General features: G+C 36.5%; 2 protein-coding genes across 7 annotated transcripts in view; one reads left to right on the top strand and one right to left on the bottom strand.

Moving 5' to 3' along the window:
* The first annotated feature begins 232 nt into the window (after positions 1-232).
* Positions 233-17,865, top strand: part of LOC126278685 (cyclin-H) — a 72,695-nt gene continuing 55,062 nt past the window's right edge. The window contains exons 1-2 of one of the 6 annotated variants that reach the window (XM_049978942.1): positions 6,053-6,103; positions 12,761-13,066. Coding sequence is in view for 1 of the 6 variants with exons in the window: in XM_049978940.1 (XP_049834897.1) it covers positions 9,931-9,955 (25 nt within the window). In the remaining 5 variants the exon portion in view is untranslated. Of the gene's footprint in view, positions 254-6,049; positions 6,104-6,150; positions 6,172-7,054; positions 7,077-9,915; positions 9,956-12,760; positions 13,067-17,865 lie in introns of those variants that run through there. The other 5 variants (XM_049978944.1, XM_049978941.1, XM_049978945.1 and 2 more) reach the window with 5 other exon arrangements.
* LOC126278684 (cilia- and flagella-associated protein 45-like) overlaps positions 7,363-17,865 on the bottom strand; it is a 123,180-nt gene continuing 112,677 nt past the window's right edge. The window contains exons 7-8 of the mRNA XM_049978938.1: positions 7,646-7,815; positions 7,363-7,570 (exon numbers count right to left, since the gene is read on the bottom strand). Coding sequence (XP_049834895.1) covers positions 7,504-7,570; positions 7,646-7,815 — 237 coding nt within the window. The 3' untranslated portion in view covers positions 7,363-7,503. The remainder of the gene's footprint in view (positions 7,571-7,645; positions 7,816-17,865) is intronic.

Here is a 17,865-nt window from a genome sequence, read left to right on the forward strand (position 1 = left end):
CAGCTGCACAAACTAGCGTCCACCAGCTTCTATACAGACAGAATATCACTCCACAAGCCTGTATGATACTCTTCTGTTTCTCAAACAATATCACAGACAGTGAGAATTCTTTCCAGGAGCTTCTGCTCATTGTAAAGAGATGCCACTGCTACAAGATTCCACCACAGGAAATGATGTGGGATTAAACTACATGTGTAAGCTGGCCTCCTCCTCTTACACACCTTACAGAAACATCTAATTCAGGTTTTCACAAGTAAGTTACGGTTTTCAGTGGCACATTTGCATTTGTAAATTTCGACTTAGTAGTTTCCACAAAACTTTTTCTTGTCTTAAACTGTAAGATTTCGCCTTCTGCACCACCCCTATATGCTCATATCAGTCATGACAACACCATACGTAATATGTCTTTATTAAACTTGTCTTTGTTAAAATTGACCAAGTTGACTAGTTTTTCAGTTCTAAATAGAGAAAAGACGAAATTCAATAATCATTGCTAAAACGAAATTCAAATTTCAGAGATATGAAACACAGTCACCTATCTGGAAGTCTTATTACAAGGTTATGTGTCAGAGAAATGATGTGCACATCTTCCCATTCCTATAAATGTGGCACAGGCTGAGGAATGGAAGTTCATGTTAACTGCCTGAGATGAACATACCATGACTGTGACACATTACCTTCTAAAAGCAAGCAGTATACATTATTTTTTTATACTTACGCACTTTTCAGTTTTATATTTGAAGATAAGTATAGTTTTTTCCCTTTTTGTTTTTAAAAACTTTGACAACACCTCCTTAGTTCCCAAAACCAGTCAACTTCGTCATTATATTTAGTGTGATCATGACAATTTCAAAAGAAACATGTTTGAATAAATTAGAATGTATGCTCCAACTGAGAGTATCAAATTTTAGGAAACATGCTGTGTATTCTTCAGTAGACTAATATGAGTTGAATCAATGCCTTTTCCTCAATTGCTGTTCATATACATTTTTTCCTTAAATAAAATCAAAAGTGTTCTCAAAATCAAGTAATCCAACACTACGTCGCTATATATACTTATTGCTCTGTACTGTAGGTTCATTTGCGTCATGTAAATGGCCCATTATACAGTACCCACTTCTACAATTCGTCTCACTGCAACAGATAGCTTGTGTCTGAACAATTCCTTAAAGTGTCATTATGAAATCAGTAGTACAATAATGAAATGTCATTCTGCTGAAGTCTGCAATATACTAAGTTATTTATATAGTAAAGTTTTTGATATTAGGGTTTTCCTAGACAACTATAAACATGCTGTTGTCAAGGCACTTCACAAGAAAGGAGACAAAATACTAGTTAATGATTACTACATATGGTTCAAGGCAAACTGGTCATCATTGAATTGCTAGCTAACATACTGGAACCCAAAAAGCTGAAATTATTGGCATTGAGACTGTCTATTGCTTTTGTTCGTGTGAACCACTAAATCGCATGATGAAATAGTAGACACAGTAGGTTCATATTTTTTTCTTATTTACATGACAAAAACAAATCTATAAGTTCCAAATTGAGCACACATCAATACGCAATCAAAATTAGAAACAGACATTGTGTACAACAGTATTCTTTTTGAGTCTTCTGTTGTTTGTTATTTACATTGTTAGAAGATACTAACATTGTCCCTCATTCAGTTGATGTACGTACAGGAATAAAAAGTAATACCTGTCACATCGCTTAAAAGGTAGTCTGCAAAGTAGCTAGCAATGGCTTTCCTGATAAAGTAATTAAAAACAGCAAATATATTGCTTCACTGCTTGTAGATATAATTAATGGTCCTTTCAGTACCATTAAGTCCCTAGAGAACTTAAGCTATCAATTATAAAACCATTACACAAAAATAGTGATCCCTGTGGTGCGAAACTACAGGCCTTTATTAGTGTTATCCTGTTTCTCAAAAATATAGAAAGAGTAATATACAAAAGACTCTCTGCTTTCCTCAGCAAAAATGGAATGTTTCTCAATGACCAAAATGGTTTTAGATATAGTAGATTAACTGAAACATCTATATATATTTTTCTAATACCTGTTCTATACACTATAGATCGTAATGAAGTAAACTGTAGGGTGTTTTCAGATTTATCCTGGGCATTTGATGTTATTGATCATAAACTATTGCTCGGAAAACTATGTTGTTATGGAACCTATAGTACTGCTCACATGTCACTTAGATAATACTTCTCTGACAAACACAAGAGAGCAGAAATAGTTAATGAAGGAAACTCACACTTTTCTGCTTATAAGAAACTTAGTTATGGCGTAGAATGAGGTTCAGTGTTGGTACTCTTGTCGTTCTTGGTGTTCATAAATGACATGCCATGCTGTTTAACACAAGCTGATGCTGTACTTTTTGTTGATGACACAAGTCTCTTTCTTAAAGCTCAGAATGAGACAGACTTGCCCAAAAAATAGAAATAACAACAGAAAAAGCAGCTAAATGGTTCAGTGCCAACTGTTTTATTTGTAAATGAGAAAAAAAAAACATTATGGATAAATTTCAGCCGTATATCGTATAATGTAAAGCCAAATATAATTGTGAAGTTAAGCAAACTCCTAATATGAAATTTTTAGGAATTTGTTTAGATGAGTATCTAAAGTGCTCAATAAAAAGTTAAGTAAATGCTATTATGCATCTAGAATGCTAAAAAATGTTACAGTGAACAAATAGTGATGTGTACCCATGCTGCAATATGGTGTCTTATTTTAGGGCCATTCAAGTCTGGCAAAACATGCATTTATTATTCCAATACCAGTAATAGGAATAGTGAAAGGAGCTGCACATAAGGAGACCTACAGGGATATTTTCAAGAGATTTAAGATTAAGACTCTTCCATATCTCTGTATCTATCAAAGTATGTGCCTTTTGAAAACTTGTCCTCCTGTTTCCTTCTTCAAATAGTGAGTTCCATGGCTAGCTGAGAACACACAGTAATGATTTTTATAGAGAAGTATATGAGAAAGCCCAGTTTCACAAGAGTGCAACATATCATCCAAAAATTCTTTATAAAGCTATTCCCTTAAGAACAGTTTCCTCTTGAATACAACAGGACAGTCAGTGTCCTTCTTTATAATCTGTGAAAGTTTGTTGTAAATCCTTATTCCAGTTTGGATAACCCAAGTTTGCAATCAAATCAAAGCGTATTCACACAGAAACTGCTAAAAGGAATATTTTGGTTTTCTACTCCCTACATTAGCACTTTAATAGATATTTTTGTAACATTTAGTTATCTAATTGTATCTCTCTCAACAAAAATATAGAACTTTGCCATGTACTGCACCCCATATTCCTCTCACCATACCATCAATAGAATCCAACTAATAGTACATAGTACAATCTAAAGCCAGTTGGTTTCTTTGCTTAATTAAAATTAGATGTTTTTTTCCTTGTGGTAACTCCAACATAAATCTTGTAAATCAAGAAGATGATCTTTTAGTCTGATTGTCTTTTCTTTTGAAGTAGAACAGTTGTGGCCTCATTCCATTCTTGATAAAGTATTAGTCTCGAAACATGTTTTGTAAATAATTAGGGAAGCTCATTCTGCATTAATTTTACTACAGGCTTTAATCTTTACTATTTCACCTTATCTGTTTCTCACTCGTCAAACATCGTCAGAGGCCTTAGCCGTTATTACTTTTGAAATGGCATTTTAATAGTAAATGTAATTGGCATGCATTCATCTCTTGAACAACACAAACCTTTTTTTTAAAAAAAAATTAGGTTGCTTAAGCACTTTCTCTCTGTTTCTCATAGCAAAGTTTCATTCTATATTCTTGATTAATTGAAAAAATATATCTCAAAAGCGTTGTTTAATTCATCTCTCTTTTCATTTACCAGTTGCCTTATTTCATTGGAATTACTTGTGCTTTTGTCTATTTCACACATGCTACTATCTTTGCTGCTTGCCTAAATAACATTGTTCAATAGTCATCCTTTTGTCTATATCTTTGTCATCTTAGTTTTCTAAGATGTTGAACTTGTTGCTTAATTTAAGGTGGTACACCTCCCTCATCTCAAACAAAATCTCATAATATGTATTGATGATTTATTGACAAATGAGTTTGGTTCTTCCTATGATTGGTATACATTTTTGTTATGTGTGTCACTAATCTATGATCACTTGGTATTCTTTTAAAAAAAAAGTCACATCCTATTCAGTTTATTTGTTTTTTGACAAAGTATAGTCTGATTTATTTTTTTATTCAATTTTTCTCTTGCGAGGTTCATCGACTACTTGTTTTCTTTTTTTACTGGAAGAAAGTGTTTAATGCAAATATATTGTTCTTCCCAGCATATTCTTTTAATATTTGGCCTATGTTATTCTTGCTGTAATACCCATATTTTTCACATATGACAATTTTTAGTCTTTGAAATAATTTGTAACAGAAACATTTCATTATCATGTTGAAGTCCCGTTAGCTGACATTTATCTGCCACTATTTGTAGACCTTGTATCTGTCATCAAAATATGAGGTTTATATTATTTATATAAATATTTTTATTTACTTTTAAAAGAGGTGTTGAAGGTATGTTTTCAGTTTCTTCAACATTACAGCCAGCTGCGGTGGTGGAGCGGCTGTAGGCACTTCGGTCTGGAGCCGCACGACTGCTATGGTTGCAGGTTCGAATCCTGCCTTGGGCATGGATGTGTGTGATGTCGTTAGGTTAGTTACGTTTAAGTAGTTCCAAGTTCTAGGGGACTGAAGACCTCAGATGTTAAGTCTCATAGTGCTCATAGCCATTTGAACCATTTTTTTTTTAATGTTACAGATATGATTTTAATTTTCTTTCTGAGATTGGAGCTTATATCTGTATAATTCCTTATCCATTCTTCTGTAACAAAAAATTCCTTATTTTAATTTTATTTCATTTCCATTTCTTCGCCAGAATTCTGATACCCCTCTTCATCCAAACTGATGGCATATATTTTCTCTTTAACCGCCAGGACTGTATATTCAGATCTTACAATTATGAAATTTCTAGTCGCTAACAGAAAATAGTACAGGCATTATGATCTACAAGAGCCAACTTATTGTGCATTCAGTCAAGTTTTGAATAGCAAGATATAGGTAAACACAATTTACCAGAGCCTGAAGAGCTTAGACAAACAGTGTTAAATCTTGACATGACTATCGTCACAGCAATCTCAATCAGCCCTAAGTGCTCTTAGATTTCAAAGCCAGAGATCAACATGTCCAGTTGGATGCTGATCACATGCCAGCAAAGCCCTTGAGTCGGTATTATAATTTGGCGGTTAGTCAATTGTTGGAGATTTGCAAATCGTTCAAAGCTTCCAGTTTGCTAACATCGATGCACCACACTGTCTACAGGGTGGATTGGTAAGCAACACATACATATTTTATATCCACAATTTTCCCAGGATGGATACGGTATGTTAATCGTTTCTAACACCTTCTTGAATGCCTAGATTCGACACCGAGATGCAATTGGTCCTAATAATTATCGTTAAGCTGTAAATAGCAGCTCATCCTTGTAGAGTTACCCTTCGCAGCACTTTAGTTATCGCTATTTAATCTTATTTATCTGTACAAAATTGCTACACTGGGACTACACTCAACAACAGAAAACCAAAAGTGTCTCTGTGCTCAGCAAATATGACTTGTCACGCAGTGGCAAGTCACCAAGAAGAGACGGAATTAGTGTCGCTTATTTATTAATATCTTAGTGGAAATAGGGTTTGTTTAGAAATGCGGTTTAATTCTCACAAGCTAAGTAAATCAAGAGCGCCTTCTCGAAACGACTCGTAAATTTTACCCTGCATTGTTTTCTCTAGAGCAGAAATATAAATACTTCCCCTAGATGCGGTGTAAATTTTTTGTCATGATTTCACATCAAGCTTTATTGTGGGTGAAAGGGACAATAAGTTTGAGACTTGATGCTGTATTTGGGACGTTTTTACTACCGAATATTCACCTTCGCACCCATCAGACGACCATGGACTAAACAGTTCACAGCAACATCTGTGGAATGTGAAGGCAAAGAGTAACTAAATAGTAGCTTCCAACGAATAACTTTGTAATATTTTGGTTGTGAGTGCGTACACATGCGGTGAGTTTGTGACATTCAGATATTTAAAGAATTTTGTGTAGTTTTAAATTGTCAATCGATATTTCATGGTATAGAGTTGTTAGATACCCTTTTGTAATATTCGGCCGTCGGCTGTAAATATAGTTTCTAATTGTCGTGTTGTCCGTAACGTAAATGTTTGGTGGTAAATCGCACCGAAATATTATGCAAGAGTCACTAGAGACCTTCTCTTTTCTTGTTTCACTCCCGACGAACAAACACAGAATGAAATGATGCTACGCTTCTGCATGAGGATGCTATACATATTCTTTCGATACTGTTTTTATTGCGTGCTCAAATAATGTCCCAGCTTCAAAAGTTTGATAGAGAGTTTATGGTTTATGGTACTCCGTGTTATGGATTTTCAGTGTGGTTACTCTCGACATAAAGATGCTAGTTATACCTTCCGTACGATGAACACTGAATGAAAGGTCTTTCGTTACTGATTGTGTACATACGTAGATATTTACTTAGATACTAAAGCGAAGTTTCTTACCGAAATTCCACGCAGAGTAAGACTGAGGAAATTATTTAGCGATATTGTAATGAAGTGGATATTGCTGTTCTTAGCAAACTGAGCTCCAAACTCAGTTCCACATTATCGTAAATGGCACCAAGAAGAACCATCAGACGTGAGGAAAGTTAAGGTTAAGTCAGTGCAGTGTTGTAGCTATATAGTAATATTCGTGATGTTCTACTTGTGCTTAAACAGGCTAACTTGTCAGTAAAGCCATAAATTTGCATAAAAAAGAGAAATCAAATTCTCCCTTTGTGAGTGTAGTCTAAATAAATGATGATTATAAGTTACTAAAAGCTGAATATCCATGTGTCAACATTAAAATCTAAAAGAATGACCCCCTACATGCTGTAGCATTAGAGGCCTGTTTGTAATAGGAATTGCTACTGCCAGTGCAGTAAATAGGAATGTTCACTTATTGAATATCCAGGTAATCAGGTAATTAAATACTTTTTAAGAAATAGCTTTCAGTAGGTAATGAGATGAGAAATATGTAGTGCCATACTACCCATTCAGAGTAAAGTCTAAGAGTTTGTTTTGAGAAAAAATTGTTTACCTAGTAAGATGAAAGCATAAAGTTTCATGTAAGGCAAGGAAAGACAAACTGTAAGTAGTAGTTCTGTGAAAATTGCTGATTTGAAAGAGAAATGGGGTGGTTGAGGTAGTGACAGCAAATATGTATTTTCATTGAAATCCTAATTTTAGAAATGTGAAAGAAATATTTGTCAAGTACTTAAATTTATTTCTTGTTTTTCCTTCTTTCATTGTTTAAATATTTGTGTTTTGAAAATTACTTACAAAGTTTTAAATAATACAGAAATTAAATTGTCTTTATTTACTTTCCATTTCATATGAAGGAAAACTCTTACTCTTTGACAAGCTTCAGTTGTCTTTCAACTTCCTTGATGTAAACTTCTGGTAGCTTATCCTTCCTGAAATGTATTACCAGGATGAGTACCTTATTTACATATAGTTTTGTCAAGGAATCAAAATTTGGATTGTCGTACCTTAATTCCCTCACTTTCCGTATCATGGTTTCCTTTATGTGACGTTCACAGCGCTTTTCTTCTTCCTTCAGAATTTCTATTTCCTTGAAAAGCTCTTGTCTTTGTCTGATGCGTTCCTGTTCCTTTTCTTGTATTTGTTTAATGACTGCTTGTCTGTGTTTGATTGCCTCCTGAAAGTATTATGTATCTGTATGCTCAGTTACTCTTCTAACAGCAGTACACACAGAATTGATTTTTTGTTAGCAGTCACATCTCTAAGAGACATTTCAAAAAAAATTTCCTGTGCATGTGATCAGTGTTGTGGAATGATAAGTCACTGCTGAGAAACAGAATGTCACTTGTGGTAGGCCCAAATATTTAATGTCTTCTGTTTTGGTTGTGATGCATTAGCTTAAACTTTAGCATAACACCATAGACAGTGTAATAAAAACTTTTCGGCAATACATGCTTTATAGTATATAGTTTCCACCCATTATGCACAGTTAGAATTACGCAATGGCCCAAAATCTTGGTTTGGTGACAGACTGATCTGTAGTGCAGCCCAAGATCTAGGTTAAGTAGGAAGATGACAGTTTGGTTACAAGTTGGCGAAGCCAATGAATATGAAAGCAGAAAATCTGATTGTGGTAACAAAATGACCTGCAGTGAAGTCTAATGTTTATGTCTGGCACATTGGAAAATAGGAGGAGGTTCAGTACATAACTTTTACCCCAAACACTATTTTTTCATATAGACCGAAACATGATTCAGGACCTTTATGCCATCTTCAGTGGATTTTTCTTTATTCAGGTCTGTAAAATGTGGACATGTTTCCAGCAAAAATTAATCTATGGAAATTTGACTTAAAACTTTTATTGTTTGATGTCATTACCATAGTTTACATTATTAGGTTATGGACGATCCTCAGTACAGAGCTGTACACTGGCAGTTAGTAATCTGTGACTAAAATACGTTGTGTTTAATTTGATTTGTGAGTTAACATGTCTCTTTACACCTGAATGTCATTCTGTTGTGTGAAGATATTTTTTGACTGAATTTGTGGTTACTTACATTTAGCTTTTACAAATCATCTTTCATCTGCATGTTCTCGTGGGCTGTTGAGAAGGACACACAAACACTACACATGTAATGCAAAAGTTTGTTTGTTAATGACACTTTTTCAGATCTGCCTGAAGTTTGTGTGTGTGTGTGTGGGGGGGGGGGGGGGGGGGTGTGACTTGAGTGTCAAGAGGAATGTTCAATACAAATGGTCAGTTTATATTTATGGCTGCTGTCAATGTAACGTTTGGTGCATATATTCATAATTTTGTTGTTAGTTGGCAAAGTCAATGGATTCAAAACCAAGAAAAATAATACTTGTGGTGACACTGATCTGTAGTTTAGCCCAAGGTGTAGGTTAGGTTTGAAGGTAATAGTTTGACTTGAGTTGGTGAAGCCTGCAAATGGAATAATCAAAAGGCCTATGTTGTGACAGACCAGTGTGCTGTAGCTTTGCCAAAGCTGTAGGTTAAATTGGAAGGTAGCAGTTTGGTTGTGAGTTATCAAAGCCAACAAATAGGTTTGGTTGTGAGTTATCAAAGCCAACAAATGGATAAAACACATGGTTGTGGTGGCAGACTGATCTGTACCTTAGCCCATTTGAAAAATTGCCAATAACATAACATTGTTTAGAGTGTTTGTCAAGTTTCCTTCACTGGTCAAAGCAGACAATTTGTATTGAACATACCTCTATATCTATGGCTGAATCTTAGTACTTTGAAATGTTTCTTTTTCAAAAAAGTTTTCTTAAATTTCCTACATATTTACCCTGTGTATATGGACTGACAAGTGTTGCACGCAAGTTCATATCTGCCTGATCTTTTGAATATATGTGGGTGTTTCCTGTATTCTGAGTGTTTTCTATGTTACGTTGTCTGTTTTGTATTACATTTGATGTTCCTGTTTCTTTAAGTTTTGCCCATGCTGTGAAATGTTTTATTATTCTAAGTGAGTATGTACATTTTGTTTTGTGTGTGTGTGGGGGGGGGGGGGGTTGTAGCTCTGTTGTGTTTTTCATGTGGTTAGCTCCTGCGTGTTGGGTCCGTTTTGTGGTATTGTGCAAAATTTTTTTAACATGAGGCCCGGTCATTCCTTTCTGTTTACACATTGTTGGTTTAATTTTGTATAATGTGTGTATCATTTTATTGTATTTAGCTTCTGTATGCAGTTCTGCTTGTTTGTGTGTCAGTGTGTGGTTTGATTATGGGAGTGCTCATAGTTGTTAGTTTCCTGAATATCATGAAGTCATGAGTGCTGTTTATTCTTTTGGTGGTGAGATAAGTTAATTTAGTGTTTTATCTGTTTTAATGCAAAATGAATTTTATAATGTAAATTGCAAAGGCCTATCAAGTTCCATCCAACACTTCTCAGTCAGTATACATGGAACAAACATCCAGGAATTTTAAAACAAGGTAAAAAGTAACAGCCACGATAGCACATTTGCTGACCACCTAATAACCCACAACCATCGCCTAACAAAAATAGAAATATATTTCAAAATACTAAAATCCAGTCACAGTCTATACCGTAAACTTAAAACAGAAGAAAACTTCCACATACAGAGGGTATTGGCAGAAGGAAAACAGAATATTTTGGACTTACAATCAGTCGTCATCAACTAAACTCTATGATATCTCAACTAGACACCTGCCAGTTGTCTTTAGGCAAGCTATTGAAGAATGACAAAGAAATCCTCTGTTCTGCAATATATCATACACTGTTAGTATCCAACCCATGTGTTAAAATTGACAGACTGGTCACACTACACGGTGCTAGGGCCATTGCCTGTGGAATTGCTGAACTCGGCTGTCCTCTGTGTTTCTATGGCTTTCAGTGCACTCTGTCAACTTCAATTTGAGCAAATTATGAAGATTGTAGAATTCCAGGCAGTATCCAGTTGGTAGCCTTTATCACAGTTCATCAGACTTTCCGCCAATCCTAATACAGGCAGTGTTGTATTGTCCAAACTCAATTGTGCAGCTACATCTAGAGTGTCATTTTTAATAAATATTGTGGGTGGTGCTGAAGAAGCCATAGGCCGCCCGCTGGGTGCTGCAGAAGAAATAAGAAGAGAAACAAGCCTCCTAATTGCACTAACCTAATGTCTGCAGAAAAGAGAGCACAATGGAATCTCGGACATAGTACCATTGCAATAGTACTGTTAACTCATTGTATGTATGTAAAGTTTAATAGTCTGCTATATGACTTTATGGATCCTACAGGACATGTGCAATGTAAGATTCCTGCACTCCAGAATTTTTCCTCGTTATATTAAGGGACTATCAAGAACTTTAGACCACATGATTGCATACCTCCAAGACTGAATGGCATCCATAAAGAACATCATCTTTTTGGGGTGTTATGTATAAGTGGTTTTAGCATGGTGTTCCACAGCATGCACAATCTGTCACCCTGCTCATGTGTATGCCAATTTTTGCATTACAGGTATCTTGTGTTTGCCATTCTTGAAGTTATTTGCTGTATTGGACTCGCTATGGAGTACCACTAGACTGTGGCTTGTAACTTCAACTTTGGCAGTAGGCGGGTACTGAGAGAGAGCTTTGATGTATTTAAACTACTAAAACAAAATAATCACTTTTGCAATAACCCTTCTGTATTATATTTTCAATGTTTCCTCTACACAGTCGTATTTACAACTTCAGGTGTTACAGATCTCATAACTTGCAGCTCACAATAGATCGTAACATGTAATGATTTGACATCTGGAAATCAACAGTTCTTACGTATAACTTCAGTCATGTTGATATTATTGCTCCCATCCTTTGTGCCATTTCTTCCAAGACATTATAAAGCAAGGTGCCAGAACATAAGTGTGGCTCCACAGTAAGTGGAGAAGCACACTCGTCATAGTGTGTTGTCTTTCTGAGCTGACGTCTTATACAACACATCTGTACATATGGCAAACCATAGCATGCACAGTAGGATGTTCCACAAGTAACAACTACTGAAACAGTGTTTTGTGTTTCCATAAACATCTTTTGTAGGCCTAAGTGGTTAGCAGTGGAACACGTTATCCTGCAGAACTGACATAATACGGCCACCAGTCAGCAACACTGGCACCCCAACATATTTTAGCCAATCATTTTGTTTCCTTGTTGAAGCTGTTGGTAGGAAAATGCTCTCATCACATACAAAATTGTCAGTTTTTATCGACAGACTGGGGGCTCTCTGTCTTAAGTAGTTCGGATGATTTAGTCAGTTTTGGTATAGTATCTTCTTCTACAAAGATCCCTTTCTGATTTTTTGACAGTGATTGGTAATAAGTTTCAGGTGAACATTACTACGTTGTTTTGGCACACTCTTTCCTCAACCCATTTCATGTTCAACCAGGAAAATTTTTAGCAGACAGGCAGTGTTGCCGTGGGTAGCCCTTTCTCTCCCCTGAGGATCATACTTTCACAGTATGGCTTCATGGTAAAGGTAAATTAATGAAGTTTTTCCATCATCTCAGCTTCATTCATAAGAACAACCAGCTCACTATGAAAGTAGAGGAAAATTGCTGTCTGCTTTTCTTGGATATTTTGGTTAGATGGAAGAATAATGGCCTTGTGGAGCATTCAGTTTGTCATAGACCCACACATAGTTACCTGTACTATCACTGAGTTGTCATTATCTGCCACAAACTTTGAGTGTGCTTAAAATGCTGGTGCACAGAGCTCAGACAGTCTCAAATGAAGGTAATTCACCTAAAGGGCTTGCCCACCTACAAGCAGTGTGCAAGGAAAATGAATATGTTACCCAGCAGGTGAACTGGGCACTATCAGTTAAAACCAAGAACCACAAAGTGGGTAAAGAGGAGACCACCCCAGCAAAGTATCTAGCCTTCCTTCCCGTTTTTGGCAACATTTCACTTAAAATAGCAAGAATCTTCCATAATTTTCGGTTGAAAGTTGTTTGTACCCACATTTAAGACTGCTGACCTGCTAGGGTAAGTGAAGGGCTATTTGTTACTGGGATTTACAGAATACCTCACCAGTGTTGTATGTTTTGTATAGACTAGACCATGCATTCTGTGGAAGACCGTTGCACCGATCATCACTGCACTCTCTCTTGCAGCCATCGAATCTCCACTGAGCATTCAAAGGAGTGTGATAAAACAATAATTTTGGCTACAGCCAGCATCTTTTTGGGACTCAAGTATTAAAGAATCTGTGGAAATACACTTGGTGGAAAATCCAGTGAGCCATACCAGGGTGAAATCTGATGAACTGCGATGACAACTACCAGCTACATAGTATGTGTAATCCTATCATCTCAACGATTTGCTGAAATCAAAGATTACAGACTGTGTAAATGGTCAAGGTGAACAGCAACACTGAGGACAGTTGACGGTGGTTCCACCAGTGAGATATCTACCAACAGGTAATATGGTCTGACTGCCAGCTTGATTTTAATGCTTGTGCAGAATACTCACAGCTTGCTGTATATTAAAGAACAGAGGACACTTTCTACAGTCCTGGATGACTCACCTGAGGTTGACTGGCAGGTCTACAGCCGAAATACCATGGAGTGTAGTTTACGAAGACCAGCTCAAAGCTCAAAATTTCTTTGAACACTTAATTTGCGGAGAAAATTTTAAAATTCATGTTAGAGAATTTTTTAACTTGCCAACCAAATTCACATTAACACAGTAACTATTATAAGCTTAATTTTTGCAGATTAATTAGCACTTAAAGCATATTCACATTTTACAGGTTTTAATAAAGAAAACCCACAGACAGTGGCACAAAGGTGCTCAAATGGGTTTGGATCTATATGAAGAACACAAGTGGACTATATATTCAACAATTTTATCTGCAAACACATCCAATGCTAGAGCACCAAAACCATATTATGAGTAACCTTAATATTAAAAACTAAAATTATGTATCAATGTATGTTGGTGCTTCAGTGGGTCTCAGTGATGTGACAAATGATTTAGGAGCACATAAGTATCAAAATATAAATCTGTCGACACTAATTTGAAATGTAGAAGCCAGGGCAATTGCGGTGGACAGCCAACAGTAGGTGACCATGCTCCCCCCCTCCCACTCCGCAAGTAATCAGTAGAAGGCTAGGCTTCCCTGGTAACACATTGACAGCTGACAGGAAGCAGTTACATTAATTTGCCAAGTACACCTTCATACGTGGCTTTTGGCTAAAAATTAACAACAGGATTAATGCTGTTCTGTATTTCATGAAGCAATATTGGCAGGGCTGGCTGTGAAGTGTGAGGGGAATACTATGTGTGTCAACAGCTGGATTCGAGTAATTAGTGATGTAATAACAGACAGAATGTTGTTATGCTTAATTTTTACGTCACTGCCCTTGATCGTGCTAAATATTTGACATTCATAAACTCTGGATTTTAGTGCTAGTAATACTTTGCCTACTTTCTCACACTGATTGTGTAAAACTATCATCTCACAGGATGTGCAAAACTATTCTTCCAAACTATGAGTGGTAGTGGAAAAATTCTTGCTTGCATTGTCTTGGTTCTTAACTTCACCTTAATTTCATTAATCCATTGATGTTCATTGTTAATTAGATATTTTGCACTGCTTTTATAACCTAGCAGAAAGATTGAGTCTACATCCAAACTTTGCAAACTACTGTAAAGTGCATGGTTTAGGTTATAGATTTCTGTGTAACCTGCTAAGCAAATAACAATATTTCCTCATAGAAATAAAACACTTGTGAAACAGCCAAGAAGGAATAAGGATGATAAATCATGCAACCTAAACCAAATGTATTGAGAGTGAGGCTACAACTCTGTAACTAGTAGAGAAGAAATAAATAAATAAAAGTGTAGCAGTGGAGTAGTTGTTTAAGAAAAAATACTTTATCAGCTATAGACTCATATATATGACATTCTCTTTATAGAGTAATGGCAGTAATAAAACACTTTTACATCTGTTGATGACTCGCCATCTGAGATAACATGCTGTGTCCTCCCAACCAAGAAGTCCTCAATTAAGTCACAAATTTCCGTTTGATACACTGTATCAAGTATGATAAGTGTTAGTATGATACTGAGTCAAATGCTTTTTGGAAGTAAAGACCTACTGCATCTGTGTGACTTCTTTGGCCATGGCTTTCAGAATGTGACGTGAGAAAAGAGCGGGTTGAGTTTAGCATGAACTATGCTGTGTAGGCGGTGCTAACAGTAATTCTAAAAAAGGTAGGTGCTTAGAACTGTGAATGTTACCAAACAGTTAATTTAATAAGTCATGGTTGCAATATACAGACAGTAATTATTTACTAAACAATGAGAAAAATGGTAGAGGCCATCTCAGGGAAGATCAGTTGGCATTCAGAAAAATGGTGCAAACGCACAAGGCAGTACCGAGTGCATGACTTGCGTTAGAAAATAGATTTTAAAAAAAAGGCAAATGTATTTTTGTACCATTATTTTGTAGTGTTAGAGAAAGCTTTGCCAATGTGGGCTGGACTGCACACTTCAAAACTCTGAAGGTAGCAGGGATGAAACAGGAAGTGAAATGTTATCTACAGCTTGTGCAGATACTAGACCACAGGTATAGGAGTTGAAGGATGTGAAAGGAAAGCAGTAGTTGAGAAGGAAGTGAAACAGATTTTTTGTTTGCCAGTTACCAATGTAAAAAACGAAAAATTTAGTAAGGTAAATTTAAGTTCAGAGAGTACAAATAAAAACTTTGAGGTTTGCGTGTGACATTGTAATTCTGTCCGAGAAAGCAAAGGACTTGGATGAGCAGTTGAATGGAATGGGTACCCTCTTGAAATGAGGTTATAATATGGATCTCGCAGCAAACAATAAGCCAAGAGTAACCAAATGTAGTTGAATTATGTGGTGCTGAGTGAATTAGATTAGGAAATGAGACATTAAACGTAGTAGAAAAGGTTTCCTATTTGGGCAGAAAAGTAACTGATGAACACCAAAGTAGAGAGCAAGTAAAGAGGAAGAAAAGCATTTCCAAAAACGAGACTTGTTAACAGTGAACATAAATTTAAATATAGAGGACTCTTTTTTGAAGGTAGTGTTTGCAATGCAGCTTGAATGGAGGTGAAATGTGATCAATAAGTGTTTTGTTCAAGGAAAAAAACTAGATGATTTTGATATAAGGCTCTACAGAAAAATGCTGAAAATTAGATGGGTGGACACAATAACTAATGATGTACTAAACCAAATTGGAAAAAAAGAAACTGACGACAAAACCTAACCAAATAAAAGGATTGGTTGATAGGACATACTTGAGGCACTAAGGAACAGTTGATTTGGTAATCAACTGCAGTAGAAGAAGAGACTAATGCAGGGTGGGCCATCTTGGAAAGCTGCATCAAACCAGTCTTCAGACCACAACTGCAGCAACCCAAGATTACTCCACTGCCGGAAGAAAAATGCAACATCCTGAAGGACAATGACAAGTGAGGTGACAGGTAGTTTATCATTGTAGGAGTGTATGATAATATGTTGTTGTTGTGATCTTCAGTCCTGAGACTGGTTTGATGCAGCTCTCCATGCTACCCTATCCTGTGCAAGCTCCCTCATCTCCCAGTACCTACTGCAACCTACATCCTTCTGAATCTGCTTAGTGTATTCATCTCTTGGTCTCCCTCTATGATTTTTACCCTCCACACTGCCCTCCAATGCTAAATTTGTGATCCCTTGATGCCTCAGGACATGCCCTACCAACCGATCCCTTCTTCTAGTCAAGTTGTGCCACAAACTTCTCTTCTCCCCAATCCTATTCAATACCTCCTCATTAGTTACGTGATCTACCCACCTAATCTTCAACATTCTTCTGTAGCACCACATTTAAAAAGCTTCTATTCTCTTCTTGTCCAAACTATTTATTGTCCATGTTTCACTTCCATACATGGCTACAATCCATACAAATACTTTCAGAAACAACTTCCTGACACTTAAATCTATATTCGATGTTAACAAATTTCTCTTCTTGAGAAACGACTTCCTTGCCATTGCCAGTCTACATTTTTTATCCTCTCTACTTCGACCATCAGCAGTTATTTTACTTCCTAAATAGCAAAACTCCTTTACTACTTTAAGTGTCCCATTTCCTAATCTAATTCCCTCAGCTTCACCCGATTTAATTCGACTACATTCCATTATCCTCGTTTTGCTTTTGTTGATGTTCATCTTATATCCTCCTTTCAAGACACTGTCCATTCCATTCAACTGCTCTTCCAGGTCCTTTGCTGTCTCTGACAGAATTACAATGTCATCGGCGAACCTCAAAGTTTTTACTTGTTCTCCATGAATTTTAATACCTACTCCGAATATTTCTTTTGTTTCCTCTACTGCTTACTCAACATACAGATTGAACAACATCGGGGAGAGGCTACAACCCTGTCTCACTCCTTTCCCAACCACTGCTTCCCTTTCATGCCCCTCGACTCTTATGACTGCCACCTGGTTTCTGTACAAATTGTAAATAGCCTTTCGCTCCCTGTATTTTACCCCTGCCACCTTTAGAATTTGAAAGAGAGTATTCCAGTCAACATTGTCAAAAGCTTTCTCTAAGTCTGCAAATGCTAGAAACGTAGGTTTGCCTTTCCTTAATCTGTCTCCTAAGATAAGTCGTAGGGTCAGTATTGCCTCACGTGTTCCAACATTTCTACGGAATCGAAACTGATCTTCCCCGAGGTCGGCTTCTATAAGTTTTTTCATTCATCAGTAAAGAATTCGTGTTAGCATTTTGCAGCTGTTACTTATTAAACTAATAGTTCGGTAATTTTCACATCTGTCAATACCTGATTTCTATGGGATGGGAATTATTATATTCTTCCTGAAGTCTGAGGGTATTTTGCCTGTCTCATACATCTTGCTTGCTAGATGGTAGTTTTGTCAGGACTGGCTCTCCCAAGGCCGTCAGTAGTTCTAATGGAATGTTGTCTACTCCCGGGGCCTTGTTTCGACTCGGGTCTTTCAGTGCTCTGTCAAACTCTTCACGCAGTATCGTATCTCCCATTTCATCTTCATCTACATCCTCTTCCATTTCCATAATATTGTCCTCAAGTACATCACCCTTGTATAGACCCTCTATATACTCCTTCCACCTTTTTGCTTTCCCCTTTTTGCTTAGAACTGGGTTTCCATCTGAGCTCTTGATATTCATACAAGTGGCTCTCTTTTCTCCAAAGGTCTCTTTAATTTTCCTGTAGTCTGTATCTATCTTACCCCT

This window comes from Schistocerca gregaria, chromosome 6 (assembly GCF_023897955.1).
Source record: "Schistocerca gregaria isolate iqSchGreg1 chromosome 6, iqSchGreg1.2, whole genome shotgun sequence".
Lineage (NCBI taxonomy): Eukaryota > Metazoa > Arthropoda > Insecta > Orthoptera > Acrididae > Schistocerca > Schistocerca gregaria.